This window comes from Malaclemys terrapin, chromosome 3 (assembly GCF_027887155.1).
Source record: "Malaclemys terrapin pileata isolate rMalTer1 chromosome 3, rMalTer1.hap1, whole genome shotgun sequence".
In the NCBI taxonomy this organism is placed as follows: domain Eukaryota; kingdom Metazoa; phylum Chordata; order Testudines; family Emydidae; genus Malaclemys; species Malaclemys terrapin.
In genome coordinates this window covers 118517329-118544486 of record NC_071507.1, presented here as the reverse complement: position 1 = coordinate 118544486, position 27158 = coordinate 118517329, and the positions used below count along the sequence as shown (strand labels likewise).

At 43.2% G+C, this 27158-nt stretch overlaps 1 protein-coding gene across 8 annotated transcripts in view; it reads right to left on the bottom strand.

The window, feature by feature from the left end:
• The window catches only part of FAM184A (family with sequence similarity 184 member A), a 175787-nt gene that overhangs the window by 37437 nt on the left and 111192 nt on the right, over positions 1–27158 (bottom strand). For all 8 annotated transcript variants that reach the window (XM_054023782.1, XM_054023785.1, XM_054023787.1 and 5 more), the window contains 2 exons: positions 17807–18019; positions 15079–15232 (listed from right to left, as the gene is read on the bottom strand). In XM_054023782.1, coding sequence (XP_053879757.1) covers positions 15079–15232; positions 17807–18019 — 367 coding nt within the window. The remainder of the gene's footprint in view (positions 1–15078; positions 15233–17806; positions 18020–27158) is intronic.

The following is a 27158-nucleotide window of genomic DNA, read 5'->3' as shown; positions in this document are numbered from 1 at the left end:
GTCAGACTTGTTCAATACTAGAAAACCCACGTGCTGCAGGAAATTGTACTGGTGACTCAGTGTGCTTGTTTTTAAAGTGTGTTCTAGTCTGAAAAATACTTATGTAAAAATGGGATCTTATACAACACATCTGCTCCCTCTGCACATTCAGAGTCATGTCTGCTTACCTGAGTGACAAACTATGTTTTATTACTCGCAAAATTGCCATTGAAGTTTACCAGTCTAGGCACAAAACCTACTTGTCTCTCTTTTACCATGACTGATAATGGAAAAAACCACCCCAGTTAATGACATTTTAATTGCACATTGAAAAAAAAGCTCTTCAACCTCTTGAGTGGGCAAGCAGAATTCCGTGCGTTTCTGTGACCTCCATAACTTCTGCAACAGCTGGTGTGGCTGACCCCAGGGCTGCCCAAGTAGTTGGCCCGGGGGCCAGCTGCACAGAGCAGTCCTGGGGCCAGCCACACCAGCTACTGCTCGAGCAGCTCCGGGGCCTGCCAGAGCAGCCGCCAGTGCAACTGGCCGCAGGGACCACCTGAGCAGCAGTGGATGGGCGGCCCCACAGCCAGCTGCTGCTGGAGCAATTCTAGGGTCAGCTGCACCGACTGCTTCTCAGGCAGCCCCTGGGCAGCTGACCCCAGGGACCACACGAGCAGCAGCCAGTGAGGGTGGCTCTGAGGACTGCCCGAGCAGCGGCGGGTGGGCAGCCCTTGGGGCAGCTAGAGCAGCCACTGCTCATTGGCCCCCGGCAGCTGGTGCCACTGGCCTCGGTGGCTCCACCAGAGCAGTGGCCTTCACCCCCCACCCCCTGCCCAGAGCAGCACCCCTCCCCCCGCCCCTCAGAGCAGCGTTCCCCCCCGCACTAGCTAAGATTTAGTCAGGGGTATATAGTACATGTCATGGACAGGTCGCAGACCGTGAATTTTTGTTTGTTGCTTGTGACCTATCCAAGACTTCTACTAAAAATACCCATGACTAAATTGTAGCCTTAATTATCACCAGGAATAAAGATTCTGGAGGTTAAATTGCACCTTTGGTCATATCTGTGCAACCCCATTAACCTTCAATGAACTCGCACAGATGTAATTGAGGGCATCATTTAAAGACAATGAAGTTGCACAGATGTTAATAGAAGGCATAGTTTGAATGGCAGAATCCTCAAAACTAGTGATTGAGACTGATAAGAAAAGAACACAAACGGACTTTCAGATTCCAATTTGGAGTTGCATCACTGAAAGTTAGAAAAAAAAAATGTTTGAACTCTTCTATATTGAGCTTGCTTGAGCTGCACATCAGGATCAGATTAAAGAATTTTGGAGCCGTGATCTATGGAAATTGGGGGGAAACCTTCCTTAAACTAGAAGAGCATGTGATATGCAATGAGTAAATATGAGAACATCTCCATTTTATTATTAATATTGGATCAGAGAAGACTGAAAAATCTAATATGAAGTATATTAATATTAATAGATCTAGACTATTTAATTTAAATACACATAACAATTTGTTTTTTTTAAAGAAATCTAATACCCACTTACTCTCTCTTTTTTTGTTCTGGGAAACATTTGCTAAATAGGCTAATCACAAGGAGGTATTTATGAAAAGTGACCTAGAAATTAACTTGACTGTGCCCAGCTGTCTCTCCGCATCTATAAGGGAAAGGGTTTCTGATGAAAATGGAATTTGCTGGAGATGATACAGAAAAGAGAAAGTATATTAGCATACTGGATATCTGAGCCTCCTGAGTGAGACATACTTTTGCTGCTTTCTGAAAAAGAGGCAGGACTAAGGGAGTAACTTTACCAGTTCCTTCGGGAAAAGGGCACAGTCTTTCTGCTGGCTTTGGACACAAGTTTGATTCAAATCAATACAAATACAGGAACGACTGAGAACTGATTGTGGGATTGGGCTTCAACAGCTGAGTGAGCAGGAAAGCTGGTTCTTTTTCCCCTGGGAAGAAGTGAGGACTTGGGTGCCATGATGGCTCGCTACCAAGACCCCAAAGAGGACACTGTGGCTCTGATGGCTCATGATACCAACACCAGCAAAGAGGAAGAATGTGCAAAGGATGAGCTGAACCCTGAAAAGAGACCTGAAAAAACTGGACCCCTCCCAGAACCCCCTATTCTTATGTGGCTCTCACCACCATGGCCATGATGGGAATGGGGGCCAGCTTGAAGCTGGTCGGGGCCCAAATACAGTTGTCACCTCTGAGAAGCAGAAAAATCAGCAACTGCTCCCCCCACAAGCCTGACCCACCTCTTCCCCTTCCAGGTACCACCCTCAACTGGCCTGACCCTTCTCTTCCCCTCCCAGATGCCCTCTCCTTCCCTCCCCGGTTCTCTTCTCCCATCAACCTGGTCCCCCTGGCCCATAAGCCCCTACACCCACTCCCTCCCAGCCCAGGAAACTCCCCTACTGTCCCCTCCCAAGCTCTCAGGAACCAATGTCCCTGGGCCCCTGCTGCTTACACCTCACTGCGCATGAGTCTTGGGTCAGTCCTGCTTTCTGGCATCAAGCTGCCGATTGGGCATACTGAGGGCCTTGTATGCAGAGTGGTGCATTAGCAGTGCTCCCAGAGGCCTTGTGACTTGGGCACCATAGTGGAAACGGCCACAGGCATGCACAACCGCACATACAGGCAGCAACAGTTGCCAGTCACAATATGGTATGTTTTTTTCTGCTTGTAATTTAAGTGAAACAAGTTACCCCTCCCCCTTGCCTGGTACATTGCAACTGGCAATGCAGGATTAAAATTGGCCAGGCCAGTTAGGAACTGGACTTGCTGAAGATCATTGAGATACAAACCTAAGATTTCATGTGTACTGTATTTGGGCAGAAAACCCAAGCTGACTACACTGTATTTTCAGCACCCTAGCTGGAGCAGAGTTAGTGCGTGTCTGTCGACCTTAGCTGGGAAGCATGCTGGCAGCTGCAGTGTTGAGATATCCTGAGTGACAGCTCTAACTGGATGTATGTTAAACTCTTATAAATATTGGGTAAGGGTGAAATTCTATTTTTCAGCCACGTCACTTGCCTTTCCATTCAGAAGTCCTTCTATTTTGAAGAAAGCTAATTTTGTACCATCCTAGCCTCCGCTGTATGGAATTTGGATGTAATCTTCAACTCAGATTTGTCATTCAATCTGAAGTTGATTTTACTGCTAAGACGTGTGTCAACTTCATTTATTAAACATTTTGAGACTCTGTGGTTAATAGCTGACACAACAAGCTCTAGTGCACGCTTTGGTGCTTTTCCTGCTTGATTACTATAATGGCATCCTTGTTGGTATCAACGTTCATCTATCCTATATAAACTGCCATTTGTCAGGAAATATGAGATTCATTTGATCTTTTGCTGTTCACATTTTTGCCATTTAGACCTTCATCCAATGCCCACTGAAGTAAATGTGAATCTTTCCATTTCCTTCAGTAGGCTTTGGATTAGGCCCTTAAGGTAAGTCTACACTGCAAATGGAAAGTGTGATTCCCAGCTGGACAGGGCTGGCCCACAACATTTTGAAAACTTTGAAAGGTCTCAATTCTGCCTTCTTTCTGTTCTACTCCTCTCATGGTACAGTTCTGCTATCTATCTCAATAAAGAAGAACTAACAACTTAAAATGCCTTGTTCAACAATTTTAAGTAACACTTAACTTTCAAATGCCTGAACAGCAAATATAACTTTTCTTGTCTGCATAGTAAACACTGACATTTTTATCTGTTTGAATAATCAAAGTGGTGCTTTCAGTGCCTTCTTGGTTGCAAAGAGTTGAACTGCTTCCTGCTGAAGGTCCACAGTCTGGCCCAGCTCATGCTCTATTGAGATGGCTGCAAGACCAACCAGCCTCTCCTGTGTCATTGTGGAGCATAGATGTGTTTTTATTAACTTCAGCTTGGAGAAGCTGTGTTCTCCTCTGGCAACTGTTACAGGAAGTATTAGAAGTATGCGCAGAGCAACAAAAGCATTTGGAAAGGGGTGGTCATCTTATTTGTGCACATATATTCCAGAACAGCCTTTGGAGTTGATCCTGCTGAAATGTATCTTAAAAGGGCTTTCAGTTCATCACCTAAATCATTCGCATCAATATTGCATGTGTTATCATGTGTCAACACTGTTTCTAGTGTCCTGCATTGCAGGTGTAGGTCTTCTTCAGGTACAGTGAGGAGTTTGGGAATATCATACAACATCCCAAATATACTGCTGTGTTCCTTAAGCTGCATGAAACGTTCTTTAACTGACTGTATTGCACAATCTAGCATCTGGTTAAAGAATTCAACTTTGAATTGTTGTTTGGGGTTTCTTATGGGATTATCCCATGCCTCATAATCAAAATGTCTTCTTCTTTGGTGACTCTTGTATTCTTGAATGGATGGGAAGATAGCTTCAGTGTGAAGTTCTTCTGCCAACTTCTGTGCACTCTTCAGAACGTTTTGAAATCCCTCATCTGACCGGTAAGACTGTAAGTATGACTTTGCTTTGTCCGGTTGTTCCATTGCTCCAGATATATCAAGGTCAACACCTTGGAGTCTCTTGCTTACAACATTTATTTCAAACAGTATGTCATGCCACAACACAGAAATTTGAAGTTATGGATGTTTCTGGTGATTCCATTTCCCTCTATCACTGTTCTCCCATGAACAGTTCCTGTCATAACATTATTCTCTATAATGGCAACTATGGCATCATCTATCTTCCCAATTTGGTGTTTGATAGGCTTTATTGCCTCCACTCGACTTTCCCATCGCGTGGCACTCAGTGGTTTCAGTGTCAGAGAGGATGTTCCCAGATGTTGCTTCAAAATTTGCCATTGATGAGTTGATGCAGAGAAAAATACATAGATGCTTTGAATTACATTAAAAAAAATCAGCAACCTCACTAGAAGCTGATGCTGCATCACTGACCACCAAGTTCAATGAATGAGAACTGCATGGGACAAAAAAAACTCGAGGGTTTAACTCTCGGATCCGTGTCTGCACTTCTCTGTTCTTTCCTCTCATGTTGGCACCATTATCATAGCCCTGACCTCTCATGTCAGCTATCGCAATTCCCGTATCTTCCAGCTTTTTAAGAAGCACATGTCATACCAGCTCCTGTAGTATCATCAATGTCAATAAATTCTAGAAAATGCTCTCTGACAGTCACCATTGCAGGGACATTTTCACTAGGTTCTGTTATTATTACAAAACACACCATTGAAGTCATTTGTTCCATATGGCTGATGTCAGGTGTGCAGTCCAGAATAACAGAGTAATATCTTGCTGACTTCAGATCTGCCACAATCTTCTGTTTGACTTTTGTTGCCAGTAACTGTATGATCTCATTTTGAATGGTTTTTCCAAGGTAGTGGTGTGTGTACATTTCTTGGGTGGTGACTCTTCTTAGATGCTCCTGGAGTACAGCATCAAACTCAGCCATCAGCTCTACAGTTTTAAGGAAATTTCCACTGTTTGGCACATACAGCTGATCTGAAGTGCTACGCAGTGCTAAGTTTTGGATAGCAAGCATTCTTACAGTGGCAATGAGTCTTTTCAGAACATTTTGCCAGCAAAGAGACTCTGATGCAAGCTTCTCTCGATGCTGATCATCTATGGTGGCCTTTAACCTTAGTCTCATCTCAAGCTCTTTCCATCTATGGAATGCTCTCTGGTGATTTGCTGCCTTCTCATGGCATGCCAGATTTCTAGCCAGATTTTTCCAGTCCTTTGTTCCTGTAGAACCCAATGTGGCTGGTACATTAGCCTGGAAGAGTTTGCAACAAAAACAGTATGCAGCGTTCTGGGTTTTTGAGTACACAAACCATGGCCTCTCCACTTTGTCACCATTGGGGATTTCACGCCAGTAATGTGTTGGATGGAAACTTCTATTTTCATTGTCTTTGGGGAACATGAAGTTTTTCACTTGCTGTGGCCCATGCGGTACGAGGAAGTCCCTCAGGCTACTGCTCAAGTGGGTTCAGTCCTGGATCATGTAGACTTAAGGAACTAAACTCAGCAGCAGCTGTTTCTTGGACCTCCACCACACTCTTCTCTGATCTACACTTTTCTTCAGGAATGTGCATGGTTACTTCCATTTGAGTTGGAGGTATGGATGCTGCAGTAGCTGCCAGGACACCTGCACTCTGACTAACTGGAAGATCAGGCATCTCCTCACCACTCACATCCTCACTGGGGGTGGAAGGCTCACCGTGAACATTTGTGTCTATGTATCTCAGGAGAGGTCCCTCCTGTTTAGATAGACAAGCTTCCTTTGCTTGCTTTCTTTTTCTGAATGCTGCCCCAGAGGGGCGTTTTCTTCTTTCACTCATGACTGCTGTTCTGTGCCAGCTATAGTGGCTCTCAACACTCAATTGAAGGGGACAAATAAGCAGGCTAGTAGCAGGGCCTGAGTGAGAGAAGATATCAGCGTCTTAAGGGCCTAACTGGCTCCTACTACTTCAGTTGACTGCCTGTTCTCCTCAGGTGGGTTCAGGGAAGCAGCAGGAAACAGGAATCTCCCTGAGAAGCTGGTGTTAATCAGTCCAGGCTCCTGGGGGTGCTAGAGAGGTACATAACGTAGGGTAGTGGTGGTCGGAGACTCTCTGCTGAGGGGGACGGAGGCGCCCATCTGTCGCCCTGACATTTCATCTCGGGAGGTATGCTGCCTGCCGGGGGCCCGTATCCGAGACGTTACGGAGGCATTGTCGAGGATTATCCGGCCCTCTGACTACTACCCCATGCTACTCATCCATGTGGGCACAAATGATACTGCGCGGTGTGACACTGAGCGGATCAAGAGTGACTACAGGGCTCTGGGAGCACGGGTGAAGGAGTTTGGAGCGCAGGTGGTATTCTCTTCAATTCTTCCTGTTAAAGGTAGGGGCCCGGGCAGAGACAGATGCATCATGGAGGTGAATGCCTGGCTGCGAAGATGGTGTCGCCAGGAGGGCTTTGGCTTCCTAGACCACGGGATGCTATTTGAGGAAGGACTGCTAGGCAGAGATGGTGTTCACCTTTCGAGGAGAGGGAAGACCCTATTCGGACACAGACTGGCTAACCTAGTGAGGAGGGCTTTAAACTAGGTTCGACGGGGACAGGTGAGCAAAGCCCACAGGTAAGTGGGGAACATGGAGACCGGGGAAATGAGTCGGAAACAAGAGGGAGTGTGGGCTATATTGGCAGAGAGAAAGGAGAGTCAGGAAAAAACTGGGAGGAAAGATCAAACCAGTATCTTAGATGCCTATATACAAATGCGAGAAGTATGGGGAATAAGCAGGAAGAACTGGAAGTGCTAATAAATAAATACAACTATGACATTGTTGGCATCACTGAAACTTGGTGGGATAATACACATGATTGGAATGTTGGTGTGGATGGGTACAGCTTGCTCAGGAAGGATAGACAGGGGGAAAAGGGAGGAGGTGTTGCCTTATATATTAAAAATGTACACACTTGGACTGAGGTAGAGATGGACATAGGAGACGGAAGTGTTGAGAGTCTCTGGGTTAGGCTTAAAGGGGCAAAAAACAAGGGAGATGTCATGCTAGGCGTCTACTACAGGCCACCTAACCAGGTGGAAGAGGTGGATGAGGCTTTTTTCAAGCAACTAACAAAATCATCCAAAGCCCAAGATTTGGTGGTGATGGGGGACTTCAACTATCCGGATATATGTTGGGAAAATAACACAGCGGGGAACAGACTATCCAACAAATTCTTGGACTGCATTGGAGACAACTTTTTATTTCAGAAGGTTGAAAAAGCTACTAGGGGGGAAGCTGTTCTAGACTTGATTTTAACAAATAGGGAGGAACTCGTTGAGAATGTGAAAGTAGAAGGCAGCCTGGGTGAAAGTGATCATGAAATCATAGACTTTGCAATTCTAAGGAAGGGTAGAAGGGAGAACAGCAAAATAGAGACAATGGATTTCAGGAAGGCAGATTTTGGGAAGCTCAGAGAGCGGATAGGTAAGGTCCCATGGGAATCAAGACTGAGGGGAAAAACAACTGAGGAGAGTTGGCAGTTTTTCAAAGGGACACTTTTAAGGGCCCAAAAGCAAGCTATTCCGCTGGTTAGGAAAGATAGAAAATGTGGCAAAAGACCACCTTGGCTTAACCACGAGATCTTGCACGATCTAAAAAATAAAAAGAAGTCATATAAAAAATGGAAACTAGGACAGATTACAAAGGATGAATATAGGCAAACAACACAGGAATGCAGGGGCAAGATTAGAAAGGCAAAGGCACAAAATGAGCTCAAACTAGCTACGGGAATAAAAGGAAACAAGAAGACTTTTTATCAATACATTAGAAGCAAGAGGAAGACCAAAGACAGGGTAGGCCCACTGTTTAGTGAAGAGGGAGAAACAGTAACAGGAAACTTGGAAATGGCAGAGATGCTTAATGACTTCTTTGTTTCGGTCTTCACCGAGAAGTCTGAAGGAATGCCTAACATAGTGAATGCTAATGGGAAGGGGGTAGGTTTAGCGGATAAAATAAAAAAAGAACAAGTTAAACATCACTTAGAAAAGTTAGATGCCTGCAAGTCACCCGGGCCTGATGAAATGCATCCTAGAATACTCAAGGAGCTAATAGAGGAGGTATCTGAGCCTCTAGCTATTATCTTTGGAAAGTCATGGGAGACGGGAGAGATTCCAGAAGACTGGAAAAGGGCAAATATAGTGCCCATCTATAAAAAGGGAAATAAAAACAACCCAGGTAACTACAGACCAGTTAGTTTAACTTCTGTGCCAGGGAAGATAATGGAGCAAGTAATTAAGGAAATCATCTGCCAACACTTGGAAGGTGGTAAGGTGATAGGGAATAGCCAGCATGGATTTGTGAAGAACAAATCATGTCAAACCAATCTGATAGCTTTCTTTGATAGGATAACGAGCCTTGTGGATAAGGGTGAAGCGGTGGATGTGGTATACCTAGACTTTAGTAAGGCATTTGATACGGTCTCGCATGATATTCTTATCGATAAACTAGGCAAATACAAATTAGATGGGGCTACTATAAGGTGGGTGCATAACTGGCTGGATAATCGTACTCAGAGAGTTGTTATTAATGGTTCCCAATCCTGCTGGAAAGGCGTAACGAGTGGGGTACCGCAGGGGTCTGTTTTGGGACCGGCTCTGTTCAATATCTTCATCAACGACTTAGATATTGGCATAGAAAGTACGCTTATTAAGTTTGCGGATGATACCAAACTGGGAGGGATTGCAACTACTTTGGAGGACAGGGTCATAATTCAAAATGATCTGGACAAATTGGAGAAATGGTCTGAGTTAAACAGGATGAAGTTTAACAAAGACAAATGCAAAGTGCTCCACTTAGGAAGGAAAAATCAATTTCACACATACAGAATGGGAAAAGACTGTCTAGGAAGGAGTACGGCAGAAAGGGATCTAGGGGTTATAGTGGGCCACAAGCTAAATATGAGTCAACAGTGTGATGCTGTTGCAAAAAAAGCAAACATGATTCTGGGATGCATTAACAGGTGTGTTGTGAGCAAGACACGAGAAGTCATTCTTCCGCTCTACTCTGCTCTGGTTAGGCCTCAGCTGGAGTATTGTGTCCAGTTCTGGGCGCCGCATTTTAAAAACGATGTGGAGAAACTGGAAAGGGTCCAAAGAAGAGCAACAAGAATGATTAAAGGTCTTGAGAACATGACCTATGAAGGAAGGCTGAAAGAATTGGGTTTGTTTAGTTTGGAAAAGAGAAGACTGAGAGGGGACATGATAGCAGTTTTCAGGTATATAAAAGGGTGTCATAAGGAGGAGGGAGAGAACTTGTTCACCTTAGCCTCTAAGGATAGAACCAGAAACAATGGGTTTAAACTGCAGCAAGGGAGGTCTAGATTGGACATTAGGAAAAAGTTCCTAACTGTCAGGGTGGTTAAACACTGGAACAAATTGCCTAGGGAGGTTGTGGAATCTCCGTCTCTGGAGATATTTAAGAGTAGGTTAGATAAATGTCTATTAGGGATGGTCTAGGCAGTATTTGGTCCTGCCATGCGGGCAGGGGACTGGACTCGATGACCTCTCGAGGTCCCTTCCAGTCCTATAATCTATGAATCTATGAATCTATGAATAAGAGGCTGCTCCTCCTCTCTGTCCCTGCAGCTTTCTGTTATTCCCTCTCACCTCTTCTCCTGCCTGCCTGTTATGTTTGTTGTGCCTTCCTTTCTCCAGTACAGCACTCCACCATCTTTGTGCATCTAGAGCAGAGAGAATACATATGCACCAGCAGCAAACACTATTTTCTACACTCGGGGTCCTAGTGGTGCCCCCCCACAGTCTGGCACCTGTGGTGTCCACCTCAGTTTGCCTTTGTCTATCTGTTTATAGATTAGGGTTACCATACGTCCTCTTTTTCCTGGACATGTCCGGCTTTTCGGCAGTCAAACCCCCGTCCAGGGGGAATTGCCAAAAAGCCGAACATGTCCGGGAAAATGGCGGTCTGCTCCTCCCCGACTCTTCGGCTCTGTTTAAGAGCCGGGCTGCTCCAGCGCTACCGGCTTCGGGCAGCCCTGTGCCTCCAGACCCTGCGCCACCGGAGCCCGGGAGGGGAAGTGCCCGGCTGGGGGCTCAGGGTCCGGAGGCATAGGGGCTGCCCAAAGCCCAAGCGCTACTGGCTTCATGGTTTGCTGGGCAGCCTCCAGACCCTGCGCCCCCGGCTGGGCGCTTCCCCTCCCAGGCTCCAGCTGCGCTGGGGAAGCGCCGGCTGGGGGCGCAGGGTCTGGGGGCTGCCCGGCAAATCCTGAAGCTGGTAGCACTGGGGCAGCCCTTTCCCCGTGGAAGGGAGGAGGGGGCGGAGTTAGGGCGGGGCTAGGGGTGGGGAAATGGGCGGGGCCAGGGCCCGTGGAGGGTCCTCTTTTTTTATTTATGAGATATGGTAACCCTATTATAGATGACAGTACAGATTCTTAGGACAGAGGGAACCACTGAGATCATCTAGTCCGATCCCTTGTATAACACAGGCCAAAGAACTTCCCCAAGTAATTCCTATTTTAACTAGAACATATCTTTTAGAAAAACATCCAATATGGATTTAAAAATTGCCAGTGATGGAGAATTCTCCATGACCCTGGGTAAATTGTTCCAATAATTACCCTACCTGTTAAAATTGTATGCCTATTTCCAGTCTGAATTTGTCTAGTTTCAACTTCCAGTCAATGGATCTGGTTATACCTTTGTCTGCTAGACTGAAGAACCTATTATCAAATTGCTGCACTACCAAATTTCTGTAGGGTACTTACAAACTGATCACATCATCTCTTACCCTTCTCTTTACTAAGGAAAACAGACTGAGCTCCTTCAGTCAATCACTATAAGGCATGTTTTCCAATCCTTTAATCTTGTGGCTCTTCTCTGAATTTTTTTTTTTTTTTTTTTTTTTTTTTTTTTTTTTTTTTTTTATTATTATTATTATTATTATTATTATTATTAGGGTTGGAAGGGACCTCAGGAGATCATCTAGTCCAACCCCCTGCTCAAAGCAGGATCAATCCCCAACTGGCCTCCTCAAGGATTGAACTCACAACCCTAGGTTTAGCAGGCCAATGCTCAAACCACTGAGCTATCCCTAAATTTACCAATATCCCTCTTCTAAAAGGGCTGATGAGAAAAAAACAGTTCACTGACCTACCTAGTTTAAACAATAGCAGCCAAAACCAGAACTTTAATATTCACAGATTCAAAGTGAGGTTCATGGCTCTGAGGTCAGTTTAAACTCTAGGTCAAGTCAATTTTTCCAAGGGTACCTTAAAAGAATGTAGAAAGCCTACTGATTAGTGATGTGGTGCAGCTAACTGCACCACAAATTCCTTGATTGCAGCTTTCTGTTTGCAATACTTTTTAAAGTATGTCCATACTAGAGGTGGAAGGTATTAACTCAGCTCAAGGAGACATACCCACACTAGTTCTGACCGAACTAGTGCACTAAAAATAGAAGTGGGGCTGTAGTGATGCAAGTGGTGGGATGAGGTAGCCAACCCAAGTACACATCTAGCGTCTTAGACAGGATTGTACTCAGGGTAGCTAGTCCCTCATGCTGCTCAGGCTGCAGTAGCTACACTTCTATTTTTAGCTTGCTAGCTTGATCAGAGCTAGCACAAATATGACTCCTTGAGCTGGAATTTACACCTTCCAGCTCTAGTGTAGACAGACCTTTTGTCAAGATGAATACTATCCCTTTGTGGATCTGGGAGAGCATTCCAAGGTGCATGAGACTGTGCAGGATTAAGAGGAAACTCTTGGATTGGTTCACAAAAATACTCAGTTGCTGGATTGGTTGAAGCAACAGATCATTGCTAAGTTCACTTTCAGTGGAGAAGACAACAGTTTTGCTTTGTGTGCTCACAAATTGTCTCTATTTGTAGCAGAGTGGGAAAAACAGGTGCCTGGGACTGCCCCAGTACTGCTCTGAAGAACCATAAAAGAAGGGTGCAACTGAAGAAAGGCATTGTCCAGATTCCCCTCTTCAACAATGAAGAACAAATCCTCTCCACTTTTTGTTAGGGCTGAGGGAAAGGGGTGGGAATAATGTGAGACATTTTGTCAAATTCCTGCAACAAGCAGATAGGTCCTTTCATGAAAGGTGTCTGGAGGCTCTTACTTTAGCTTGTCCAAGAAGTTGAAATTGGCATTATCCCTGATACCCTGCCTTCCAGGATCAGAAAGAATATTCCGGCTAGTGTTGTGGAGCCAACATTAACTAAGTCTACAGGAGATTTGTCTGTGTGAGAAGACTAGAGTCAGAGGTAACCTGACTTTGATAATGTGCTGAAAATATTTAATATTGGGCCCTTTCTTTTCACTGCAATGGGTTATTAGTTTTGACATGAGGAACACAGATGTAGAAAGCTGGAATTAAGCCATCACAAAGGGCAAGCCAGCAACAGCAAAAACAAAAACAAAAACCCCAAAGCCCAAAATTCACAAAAAAACAACACAGTTTGAAAAGAGAGATCTGCCAGAAAAAAGATAAGAAGCAACTCTATTTGGATGGGAGATCTCTGAGCATAGGCTCTTCACCAGCTGGGAAGCATGAGGTTGATGCACCAAGATTAACTCTGGACTATGACTGCTCCAACAATGACTCAGAGAAGTGTAAGCAAGATGGACAGGGAGACCCAACACTGCTGAGATGCACTGCCTCATCAGAAGTGGAGTAGCTAGAGGATTGTTTTCTTTGATTTTTCAGGTGGAAAGATTAAGCTAAACTAACTGGAAAAGATGCTGAACTAGTAAGGAAACATTTCAATTAAGGGAACAGGAAACAACCACTACTAAAAGAAGGAATGAAAATGGTAGCGCACAAGGCAGAATGAAAGTAGTGAGTTCAGGTGAGACATGCTGCTGGTGCCTAATTGACAAGCATTTCTACATATACAGTGATATTTTTGCTTAGTCATTATGTGACATGGATAAAGTGTGACCTAACCAGAAACTACCAGAAAAATGCCATCTTATACCAAAATGACATCTTGCAACTATGTACATAATCACAATTTTTTATTTGTTTTTAAGGCCCACTTCCCCCATTCTCTGCTGCAGTTGACAACACCACAATGCTCCCTGTTACCAAGGCCCTTAAACTGAGGGATAATCTTTGAATCCTTCCTCTTCTTCTTACTGCTATCCAGGTTGGTTTCCCCTTCATAATATTTCTAAAATCTGCCCTTTCCTTTTTGTCCTAATAGGCAAATCACTTCTCTGTATTTGTTACTTCCTGCTTTGACTCTTGCAGTCTCCTTTTCATGTCTTTTTTCGTACTACCCTTGTCACCTGCCCCTCACCCTCCAGTCAAGCCAAAATATCACTGCCAAAAATATCTCCCCCATCTTCCTTCTCTTCTGAATCTCATCTTGCTCTGAATATATCATTTCGCCTCTTTGAATCACTCACTGGGGAGCCACTGAACAGCATTTCATTTCAATCTTCTTGTCTTTGTCTTCAAGGTCCTACCATCATGCAACCTTTGCCCACCTGTACAATCTAGCCACTTTTTTGCATTTCCCCCATCCCTCTGCTCCACCAATGACACCAGCTTCAGTATTCCCTTAATCACCTCATCTCACAGGCATCTCTGTCTTCTTCCACAGCATCTTAAGTGTCCAGTTCTTTCCCACAAGTCTATTCACCAAGCCACCTAACTTGCCTCATTCAAATTCCTTCTAGAAGTTAATTCCTGCCATCTCACCAGTTGAAAGTGAGAGAGGGGAAAGGTTCCTTAAATTAAAAAACAAACAACTCAGAACTATCAAGTGTGTGTATGTTATGGAGTAAATTGCATGATTGTCACCCTTTGTCCTTCCTCTCACCTTCTCATCAGTTTATGATCCTCACTTGTTCTGTTGTATTGAATTTAGATTGTGCATTCTTTGAGGATTTTTTGTTTTGTGCAGTGCCTAGCACATTCATAGGGGCTCAAAAATAAATAAAATGATACTCATCTATATGCCAAAAATAAAAGTCAAGGAACCCAGTCATGTACAAGCTGATTTTTTAGTAACCACATTCCTTAACCAGGCTAAAACTATGGACCTCTCTAGTTAAGGGTCTGTCTATTCTACAAATCAGATTGATTTGTAATACACTATAGATTAGTAATATACATAGTAATTAGCAAATAGTACTTATTGAGTCACCTGACTAAAATGTTTTTGCAGTACAGATGGATCCTTAGTCTCTTCATTTTTACCATTGTTACATGTATATGCTGAAACTATTCTAGTTGTTCTATTTCATTGGTACTTTCTGAAACCTTCTCCATCATGAAATTCTGGTTGCTGATACATCATTCTAGAATACTTAATACTGGGATTTTCCAAAGGCTCAGCTGATCTACCTGCTCTCATTGAAATCAAATTCCTGTAGGCCAATGCTGAATGCTTTTGAAAATCCCACTCTACGACTTTATATTTATTTAAATTATTTACCTTCTTTATTCATAATGTCATCCTTAGTTTTATACTATTTTTCACTTATAGTGCTATGAAGTTTGTGGAAAGTGCTTTATGATGTCTACAGTTATATTAATTATGCAAATAGTAATCATATCTTCTGATGCAATTTACACTAGCTTGAAAATAGTATACCTAGCATAGCTTTCCCTTCATCTTCCAGCTCAAATCGAAGAGTCTGAAGTTCCTGTTCCATTTCCAATTTGAAACCTTCCATAGCTTGTTTGTGTGCTTCTTTCAGTGTCTGAAGTTCTTCTGAATGTTTTTGTTGTAAATGCTCTTCTAGTTCCTATGAAATCCAAAAGGAGAATTTTTTTTACACAAACTAAAACAATGCATAAAATATTTAACAATGAACTAACAGAAAGGATTTTTTTAAATGACAAAAAAATGCATGTATTATTAAAAATACCTCCATTTATCATTTAAAAAAGCCAATGACATACTCAAGCCATCATTAAAAATGTAATCTTTATTCTACTTCCCCAAATTAAAGTGCCACAGAGGACTTCTTTCTTATTCTTTCCCATTACTGGTGATTACCAGTACTTTTGAGTATAAAGAGTAAGGACCATAATCTACTCCCAATTTGTGCATGGAACAATGGCAGGGTACAAGGACCATTTACACCCTAAGTTTAAGTTTCTAAAGTTATTTATTGTTTGGGTGGTTTTGATCCAGGTGTGAACAAAATGAAGTATGAAATCACAATAATTTCTGAGCTTACAGTGGGTAAAAGAAAAAAATGCTTTATCACCTTTTAAATACTATGAAAAAAATAATTCCCAGGTTGAGGACATAGATGCATATTTTCAGTTCTGAAAATTCTTTTTAAAATCACAAATGTCTAGATCAGGGGTTCTCAAACTGGGGGTTGGAACCCCTCAGGGGGTCGTGAAGTTACGACATGGGGGGGGTTGCGAGTTGTCGGTCTCCACCCCAAACCCCGCTCTGCATCCAGCATTTATAATGGGGTTAAATATATTAAAAAGTGTTTTTTAATTTATAAGGGGAGTCGCACTCAGAGGCTTGCTATGTGGAAGGGGTCACCAGTACAAAAGTTTGAGAACTACTTGTCTAGATTCTGCCATCCTTTCTCAAATTAGGCAGCACTCTGCTGTACAGATTATCCCACTGAAATGAACAGCACTACATGTAAAGTTAGGTACTACTCAACGTTACGATCACCTTGGGAATGGAGGTTGCTCATAACTCTGAAATGTTTGTAACTCTGAACAAAACATTATGGTTGTTCTTTCAAAAGTTTACAACTGAACATTGACTTAATACAGCATTGAAACTTTACTATGCAGAAGAAAAATGCTGCTTTCCCTTTTATTTTCATAGTTTACATTTAACACAGTACTGTACTGTATTTGGTTTTTTGTTTTTTTTTTTCCTGTCTCTGCTGCTGCCTGATTTGGTACTTCCGGTTCCAAATGAGTTGTGTGGTTGACTGGTCTGTTAGTAAGTCTGGTGTTCATAACTCTGAGGTTCTACTATACTCAATTTGAGCAAGGGTGTCAGAATAGGCTTAAAAGGATTTGTAACAGAAGTAATGTTACAACTTTCAGCCCTGATCTTACTTAACATTGCTCATGAGAAGACGCCTGATCTCACATGGAGCCCCAACAAAGTAAATGGGGCTCTAAGCAGGAACGGTGGTATGCCCATGGACAAACACTGCAGGTTCAGGGCCTTAGACAGTAGACAAAATAAGGAAGCATATGATTTACACAAGTGTGAAGAAACAAATTTCAAAAAGACTCTAGCAAATTCTGAGAAGTGGTGTGAGAAGTTTTTTCATAAGAACAGCCATACTGGGTCAGACCAGAGTCGATCTAGCCCAGTATCCTGTCTTCCGACAGTGGCCAATGCCAGATGCCCCAGAGGGAAAGAACAGAACAGGTAATCATCAAGTGATCCATCCCCTGTCACCCATTCTCAGCTACTGGCAAACAGAGGCTAGAGACACCATCCCCGCCCATCCTGGCTAATAGCCATTGATTGACCTATCCTCCATGATATTATCTAGTTCTTTTTTGAACCCTGTTACAGGCTTGACCTTCACATCATCCTCTGGCAAGGAGTTCCACAGACTGACTGTCCATTGTGTGAAAAAATACTTCCTTTTGTTTGTTTTAAACCTGCTACCTATTAATTTCATTTGATAACCCCTAGTTCTCGTGTTATGAGAAGGAGTAAACAACACTTCCTTATTTACTTTCTCCACACCAGTCATGATTTTATAGACCTCTATCATATCCCCCCTTTGTCGTCTCTTTTCCAAGCTGAAAAGTCCCAGTCTTATTAATCGCTCCTCATATGGAAGCCATTCTATACCCCTAATAATTGTTGTTGTCCTTTTCTGAACCTTTTACAACTCCAATATATCTTTTTTGAGATGCGGTGACCACATTTCAGAAATATAATGTAACAAATTAAAAGAAGAGCTATATTGGATGTCCTGGAAAGTACAAAGAAAGTTATTACATATAACAACATGAACTATAGTGTAGTAGGAACTTTTAAAAAACCCTCAGAATCAGATTATTGGACAAAAATATGTAGGTGATGTTGATAATGATTAAATATACTAACATGATGCCAGAAGACAGAACAGGGTGCTAAACTTCTACTAGGTAATGTCTATATTATAAAGGAAGTTATTCAATTTGCCTGCATAATATTTAACTGTAGTAATCATATTACTAATGTAAGTTACATCTCTTGAAAAAAGAAATAAGAAATAATGCAAAGAATTTTTTTTACTAATTCTCTCAATATTTTGTATATTGGTATGTTTAATCATGTTTCCGTGGTGTACCCTATACACTTGTCTGAAATATCCATATGAACATGCCTTTTGTTTTTGTTCTTTTGTTTGTTCCATGTTTTGAAATGCAAGTATATGCGCTTCCTTCAGGGATTCATGCCTTTGCTGATGCTCTTCTTCCAGTTCCTCAAGCTCCTGGGTAAGCCTTTGTCGCTCCTGACTAAACTGCGCCTGTAGCAGTTGCAAGGAGCTCTGAGACTGGGAAAGCTGCATCTCCAGATTCTGTTTCAGCAAGGAGATCTAATCCACAGAATAGGAAACATCAGTAAATCATAAATACAAATGTCAAATCAGGAAAAAATGCTTTCAAAAGAAGTAAATATTTCATATGAACTTTATATATGAAATTTCTAGAACATACTTCTAAACACCACATTTCTTAATCTGAAATTCAGATAACATATCTACTGATTATAACCAAATATCATGGAACTATCCAGAACATAAAACACAAGAGAGAAACAGTAACTTATAACTACTGGATTGTGTTATATAGTTTACCTCAGAAGTACAAGAATTAGAGTAAAGAGATTTTGTGAGGGCTCCCACTTTAAGATACATCCCTAAAACACCACTACTTATAAGGTATTTGATGTTTCATAAATGAATTACATGTTACCAAAATGCTCTTCCAGATCTTTAATAAAGAAAAAATTAAAATGACACTATCAAGGTCTGAGGTCCAACATTGGATATATTAAAATTAATAAATTCTGTGGAGAAGATCATCAAGGTTATGTAGGGAAAATCCTGACTGGCAAAAGAAATGGATTAGAAGACCAAGAAATGTAAATCTTTTCCATCTCTAATTTCTACGGTCCTAAATTATAGGTAACTGTCTGTTTTTAAAAATGTAGCACTCTACTGCAACTAAGTTAAAATATCTCACTACTTTTGTTAGATCTATAAAATTAGAATGTTTTGTGGTTCTTCTGCTGTCTCTTAACTAACACCACAGCAATTAAACTATCAAATGTATATTTTTTTCTGGAAACTTGTTGACATGAACAATGATGTTCGTGAACAAACAAACATATCTGAGTATAATATGATTTCCTGTAGTCCATAAGGGAGCTCCATGATCCTTTATCTCAACTGTAACTTTATACCCCAATCTTAATGTCCAATGGCTTAGCCATCATCCTTCCAGACAAAGAAGACTGGACTGACGGGATTCCATTTGGATCCAAATAACACAACTCCTTAATTGGACAGAAAGGTTGCTGACAAGGCACCCTCAGCACCTGCCAGCTTGGGGAACAAGAATAAACAAAGTTTGTTACAAAAATGAATTTTGCTCCATTGATCACACAGGAGGAAAAAATACAATTGCCAAACGGCAAAGTATTTAAATTAGTATAGAAAAAAATATTTCTAAGCCTCAGAGGGTAAACCTTTCATCACATAAAACTGATGAAAAAACTGATAGTGTCATTTAATTGTGCACATGCCAAGATTAATTATGAAATAAATGCTAAAGTCATAGCAATACATCAACGTACTCTGTGCTATTCTGCAATGAATTAAAGCTCACAGCATAAAATAAAATTAAGAGTAGCATGCAAAGGATAACTGTGTGAAATTTGCAACATTTATATTATTGCTGAAATTATTCTATCACAAGTACAAAGCTAAAGCAAATTTGTAATGGAAGAAGCTACATTTAAAGTAAAATTAGCACTTAAATAAAACAAGCAAATTAAGTTTGAGTGAAATGACCATGACTGGTTGCCTTTAAAACTCGTTGAGTATATATATACACACATACAAACACACACTATCCTGTAAGTATGCTTTGACAGTAATATTTTACTTCAAATGCCTTTTAAAGGAGATTTAGCTATAGCTGAAAGATCATATTAAATTTCGTAATCTAAACTATGCATGAAAAACTGTGTACACTAACATTAATTGTTTTTACTTTACTTCCTGTATGAAGTAAATTAATTAGAAGAATTTCTTAATGTCAGAGCATATAATAAGCATGAAAAATATGTTTTAAACATTGTACATCAGCAAAGCAATGCAAAATGAATCACTTTCATTTCCTTTACCGTAATTTTAAAAAGCAAGGTATTATATGTGCAATGCAAAGTAGTAGGTAACATATACATTACTTATAGATTCATAGATTCTAGGACTGGAAGGGACCTCGAGAGGTCATCGAGTCCAGTCCCCTGCCCGCATGGCAGGACCAAATACTGTCTAGACCATCCCTGACAGACATTTATCTAACCTACTCTTAAATATCTCCAGAGAGGGAGATTCCACAACCTCCCTAGGCAATTTATTCTAGTGTTTAACCACCCTGACAGTTAGGAACTTTTTCCTAATGTCCAACCTAGACCTCCCTTGCTGCAGTTTAAACCCATTGCTTCTGGTTCTATCCTTAGAGGCTAAGGTGAGCAAGTTTTCTCCCTCCTCCTTACGACACCCTTTTAAATACCTGAAAACTGCTATCATGTCCCCTCTCAGTCTTCTCTTTTCCAAACTAAACAAACCCAATTATTTCAGCCTTCCTTCATAGGTCATGTTCTCAAGACCTTTAATCATTCTTGTTGCTCTTCTCTCGGACCCTTTCCAATTTCTCCACATCTTTTTTAAAATGCGGTGCCCAGAACTGGACACAATACTCCAGCTGAGGCCTAACCAGAGCAGAGTAGAGCGGAAGAATGACTTCTTGTGTCTTGCTCACAACACACCTGTTAATACATCCCAGAATCATGTTTGCTTTTTTTGCAACAGCATCACACTGTTGACTCATATTTAGCTTGTGGTTCACTATAACCCCTAGATCCCTTTCTGCCGTACTCCTTCCTAGACAGTCTCTTCCCATTCTGTATGTGTGAAACTGATTACTTGTTCCATTCTGATTTCTAAGTATGTATCAGCATTCTTTTTAGCTTTCTTTTCTCTAGATCTTGCTTTGCTATCTCCTTTTAATTTAAAATAAGATTTTAAAAAATAGAAATCTAAATGTAGACACCTAAATTACTTGATTTTCAAGTTCTGAGAAACCTAACAGCTCCTATTAGCTTAAATATAAAATTTACACCTAGAAACCTTTGTTAAAAGAACGTTAAGGTTGAAGGAATTAAAAGTTAGGGAATACCTGAATTAAGGTTGCCTATACAACCTTAATTCAGCCCCCCCGTGAGTATGCATTATGATACAGTCTTTACATCACATACTATTTTTTCCATAGACCCCGGCCTCCTTCTGTGAATAGGATGGACAGTGCTCATTGAATGAGCAGCTATTCAATATTTTGTTTCACCCTCATTATTCAATGTGCAACCTCATGCCTTAGTCACTACATACTATTCAAACCCTGAATACATTTTTTTAAATTTCCCCTTGGTCTTTTCAATGGCACACAACACAACAGTACCTCAGTGCTTCACACATATTTATGAATTTATTTTCTCAACACTCCTGGGAGGCAAGGTGATATATTACTATCCCCATTTTACAGATGAGGAACTGAGGCACAGAGAGATTATGGTGAAAAGTGTCCACTAGTTTTGGGTGCCCAATGTGGGATTCCTAGGATCAGATTTTTCAGAATACTTAGCATTATATAGAGGGCCCTGAGAAAACTGCAGATTTGGAAAAAAAAAAAAAATCATGGCAGTGTCATGGGTTAAGCAGTGATTTTCTTAGGATACACACAGAATGCAGTCTGTGAAAGATCAATGTTGCATTCCTCTGCATAAAACCAGATGCCAAGTCCCCACAACAACTGCTGCAATTTTTCCAACAGCAGGAAACCAGTGTGCACAGATGCCCACTTCCACCTCCTCACTGTTGGAAAATTACAGCAGTTCAGGGGGCACTCAGGGGCCTGTTTTACGCAAGGCACAGTAGACAGCATGCCATTGCCGCTTAGAACACATGCTTCTGCCTCTCTCCTGAGGCTGCAGCTGCTTCTGTTCCAAGCTGTGGTGCTGGCTATTGTGCCTCTCAGAAAATTGGCTGCTGGTCCCTCCAGAACTGCAGCAATTTTTCCAGCAGCGGGAAGGCAGAAGCGAGCATCCATGTGCTCTTGTCTTGCACTCTGTGAAGTTCATACACATACTCCCTCACAAAGTGTTGTCCCTCCCAGCCTCTCATACCCACCCCTCCTCCTCCACTTATCCCACCACCCCAGTCCCTGGTTCCAACTCCGGTCCCTCAAACCTCCTTCCCACCCACAGGCTCTCAACTTAGCCCCTCCCCTTCAGCTGCTCCCCCTCCACTGTCTCATCTTCCCAACCCCCCCCCCCTTTTACTTGCACCCAGGTATCCCCCTCTGCCCAGTATCTGTTCCATGAGGTTGCAGAGGGGGTAGTTGGGTCTAACAGGTGGGTCAGCTGGAGCTCAGCTGCTCCCTGGGGTAGCCAGCAGGTGAGCATGGGTCAGACCAGTGTGGCGGGAGTTGACAAGAAGCTGCTGCTCCCTCGTTCTTTTACTAGGCTCTTTGGAAACCATCTCCATGCAATACTTCCACTCGCGTCTTCTGGGCTTGTTAATATGCAGCAAGGGATGGTGCCTCGGGGTGCAGATGTAGCGCCAATGGGAGAGCAGTCCTGAGGGACAATGCATACTCATTGGCTACCCCGCTGTTAGAGCAGCAGGTTGGAGGGAGGGGAACCCAAAAGATGCAATGAACATAAGAATGGCATACACAGATGCCCACTTCAGCATCCTTCTTGTGGGAAAAATTGCGGGGCTGGGCTAATTTCACAATTTCACCTCAGTGTATGAAAACAATTTTCTCAGGGTCCTTATTATATAGCACTTTATATGTTCAAAGTACAGTTCCCATTGACTTCAGTTGCAGTTGTGAGTACTCTGCCCCAAAGGCTTAAGTTGGGCACTCAGAAAAGAAGGCACACACAATTAGTGGTCACCTGTGAAAATAAATGATTACTCACCCTGCGCAATTACTGTGGTTCTTCAAGATGTGTCCCCCTACGGGTGCTGCACTCTAAGTGTGCTAGCACCCCCTGTGCCTTTGACTGGAGATTTCTCACAGCAGTGTCCATTTGGTTCGGACATGTGTGTTAGTCAGTCTCGTACCCTGTGGCATTGCTACATAGCACTGTGTGGGCAAACTGCCCTCAGTTCCTTCTCTACGGTGAAACTCCAAAGCAGAGGACTCCAAAGGGAAGGACAGACATCTCAAAGAACCACAGTTACTGCACAGAATAAGTAACCATTTCTTCTTCTTCGAGTAGTGTCCCTACTGATGCTCCACTCTAGGTGACTACTGAGCAGTTCCCTCTAAGGTGGAGGGGCCTTCAGAGTCAAGTCCAGTACAGAGAAAAGTACAGCCAAGCCGAATACAGTATCAGAAGCAGAGTCATGAGTTATAGCATAGTGTTTGGTGAATGTATGTATGGAAGCACACGTAGCGGCTTTACAGATTTCAATATTGGGCATGTTCTTGAGGAAGCCCTAAAAGTGGCAAGAGACCTTGTAGAATGAGTGCATATATTCAAAGGTGGTTGAGTATTGTGAGACTCATAACAAGAGTGAATACAGCCTGATATCCACTTGGAAAGTCTCTGGTTAGAGATTGTCGCCTTTTGACCTACTTGCTAGTGAGATCAAGAACTTGTGAGTTTTCCTGAAGGGTTTTGTCCTAGCTAGATAGAAGGCCAGGGCTCTCCTGACATCAAGGGTGTGCAGCAGTGCCTCCTCGCGATCTAGATGCAGTTTGAGATGGAAGACAGGCAAGGTGAATGGGCTGATTGATATGGAATTCAGAAGAAATCTTAGGTAAGAATTTGTGGTGGAGCCTCATCATGACCCTGTCCTTAAAAAATACTGTTAAGTGAGGGTATTGCCATCGGGGCACCCATTTCTCCAACCATCGGGTAAGCCAGTGGTTTGAAGGATGGTCTTGTGAGGCATTTAAGGACCATATCGAGGTCCCATACTGGAGTAGGGTATTGGACTGGTGGATAGAGATTTCCAAGCCCTCTGAGGAATCTCACTGTGGTGGGGTGGGCAAATATGGAATAGCCCTCTATTGCAGGGTGACAAGCCGTGATGATTGCCAGGTGGACTCTGATGGAGCTCATTGATAGTCCCGAGGTTTTCAAGGTTAGGGTGTAATCAGCCTATTCGGAAGTGATGCAGTCATCCATGAAACCTGCCTGTGGTCACACCAACTGGCAAACCGTGTCCATTTTTGAGAATACATGCAGCAAGTAGATTATTTCCTGATGTGTAAAAGCACTCTTTTTACATGCTCTGGGCAAGCTGTCTCTAATCCTGTGAGCCATTGACCAGCCATGCTTTGAGATGAAAGACAGCAAGATTGGGATAAAGAATCTTCATGCTGCTCCTCATCTCTCCCAGGAAGGCAGGGTGAGTGATTGGAGAGCAAGTGGCCAGCTGTACCAGGTAAGAAAAAAAAACATGTTTGCCTGGGTCAGGTTAGACCTATTAGGATGACTCTGGCTTTGTCTTTCTTTATTTTGAGAATAACTTTGGCTACTAGGGGAGTTGGCAGGAATGCATACAGGAAAGTTGATGACCACTGAAGGTGAAAAGCATCCCCCAGGGATTAGTGACCCAGTCTGTTCCTTGAGCAGAAGTAGGTGCATTTCTTGTTTAACTATGTGGCAAACAAATATATCTTAGGGGTGCTCCATTGATGAAATATATGGTGTAATACACCAGGTCTATTTCCCACTTGTGGTCTTGGAAGAACTGTCTGCTGATCGCAACCGCGGTCATGTTTTGAACTCCTTTGTGATGATGATCCTGTTGCATATGCCCCAATTCCAAAGAAGGAGGGGGATCCTACTCCTCGGCAATTAATAAAAAGCATGCATGATATATTGTCTGTCATGATCTTTATGTTGATCTTTCCCCGATTAAGAGCAGGAACCGGAGACAGGCATTCCTGACTGCTCTGAGTTCCAGGAGGCTGATGTGTAACATTGCCTCTTGCGCGGCAGCCACTTGCCTTGGGTTGTGTGTGACGTAGTCAGTAGCCCAGCCCTTGCTATCAGGGCAGTATGGCCTAGTGGCCAGGGTCAATAGCTCGGCCCTTGCTATCAGAGCAGTGCGGTCTAGCAGCCAGTGTCAGCAATATGACCCTTAGTATCAGGGCAGTGCAGCCTAGTGGCCAGAGTCAGTAGTGCTGGTGAGCTGGACTACCACCTCAGGATGGGAGGTGGCCAGGATATGGTGATCCAGTCCCGCCCTCTCCTCTGGGTCCCAAGCCAGAGCCCTGTTGGTGGTGGGGTTGCCCGCCATCAGCATGGTGGGGATCAAATTTGGAATCATTTTCACTTCTGTAGGTAAGTGCGATGAGTCGTCTACGTCCTACAGTGCAGTAACACCACTTTCACCTCCTTGAATCATTCACTCTCCAAGTGTTGGAACCACGAAGAAGCCAAGCCTGGAGCTGGAGAATCTGTAGGTTGGGGTGAAGGATCTGTAGGTTGGGGTGAAGGATCCGTTTGTCATTTTGGGAGAGCAGGTGAGAAATGGGTCAAAGAGGAATTGGAGGACATACTGCCAGTTGTGCAAGAGATGGGTACCACACTTGCCTTGGCCAGTAGGGGGTAAATCAGTATTACTTTCGCTTTCTCTTGCTGTATCCTTAAGCGGGATGGAGGAAAGGCGTATAGCAGCTCCCTGCCATTTGGAAAGCGGACAGCGTTTCCAAAGACTGTTTCCCCAGTCCGGCTCTGTAGCAGTAGCAGAGACATTTCTTGTAATAGCAAACAGGTCTATTGTTGGGGTTCCCCATCGGCTGAACATGCCGTGAAGCACTGCTGGATTCATCTCCCATTTGTGGTCATATGAGAAATTCCACCTGAGTCTGTCTGCTATCACATTTTGTACCCCTTGCAGGTAAGCAGCTGAAATGAGCACATTGTGGTGGATGCACCAATTCCAAAGTTTCAGTGCTTCCATGCACAGGGAGGGAGATCTGGTGCCCCCATGGCGATTTACGTAAAACATGCATGCTATATTGTCTGTCATGAGTATCTTTGACGAGTGGGAGAAAGTATGCACAGGCATTTCTGACAGCTCTTAGTTCTAAAAGATTGATATGGAGAACCAATTCTGTGGGAGACCACGTGCCTTGCGGTCATTTAGGTGGGTTCTCCAGCCTATTAGAAAGGTGTCTGTTGTTCGAATCAGTGTTGATGGGGGTTGCGTGAAAGGGATGCCTGCATGGATGCTGGATGGTGTTTTCCATCAGTCCAGGAAGTGTCTGACCCTGGAGGGCATTGGCAGTGGCTTGTTTAGCCTGTACTTGTTCAAAGAATAAACAAATATGAGCCATATCTAAACATCTCATGTAAAATCAGGCATGTGGGGTCACAAATGAATATGCTGTCATGTGCCTGAGAAGCTGGAGGCAATTCCTGGCCAGTATTTGTGGGCTGGCCTGACCTGCCTATGAGACTTGTCAGGGTGTTGAATCTGTAGCTGGAGGAATGCTCTCACTTGCAGTGCGTTGAGTTTGGCCCCAATAAACTCCAGATGTTGTATGGGACTCAAGGTTGATTTCTGGGTATTGAGCTGTAGACTCAGTTGCGCAAATATATGCTGCGAACAGTTGCCGCTTCAGTGGAGGCTTATGGAAAGGGTCCTCTGTAGGCGTAAGGGGGAAAACCCTGAACTGACACTTCAGACACCAAGGCAAGGTCTTCATCAGAATCCCTTTCCTGAAGCTCACTAAGGAATGGTGGAGCACCTGGAGAGATTTGAAGTGAAACCTTCTGTACTGAGCAAAGTTCAGGCATTCTCGGTACTGATCGCACCTCAGAGCCAAGAAGTGGAGAATCAGGAGTCCCAGATACATCCAGGTCCTGGGGAAGTCAGAACCTGCAGTACTGCAAGAGTTATTGGTACCAACCCTGTGGTCTGTGCTGAGGTGATTGTGGTCGAGGACGCTCACGGTACCATAGGTTACAGGTGCTCCAAGGGCAGCGCAGTCGTTGACGGTACATAAGGTCTCATGAGCTCTGAGGGAAGCACAGTTGGAGCCTGAGTGGGCTTTTGTGATACAGAGGAAGAAGAACAACTCTTCTTGCCACCTTGGTCCAATAACTGTACCAATGGTCTCTCTGGCCCTGTGGCCATCTTGCAGCCTAGCCATGCCCTGGGTAGCCCAGGAATCAGCAGCCTGAAGGACACCTGATTGAAGAGCTGGTGCTGCCAGGGTGGCTGAAGATACCGATGACTTCAGCTTTTTAGAAGTACATTCTCTACCTGGTGAGCCAGGGGAATGTTCCTTTGAGGGCTTATGAGAGGACTCCTGCATCTTTTTCTTGGAGGCCCTGGAGGTGTGGGGCTCCAATGTTGTAGAGGCAGCCGACTTGCTTGGAGACCGACATATGGGGAAGTCCCTTGGCCTGGATTA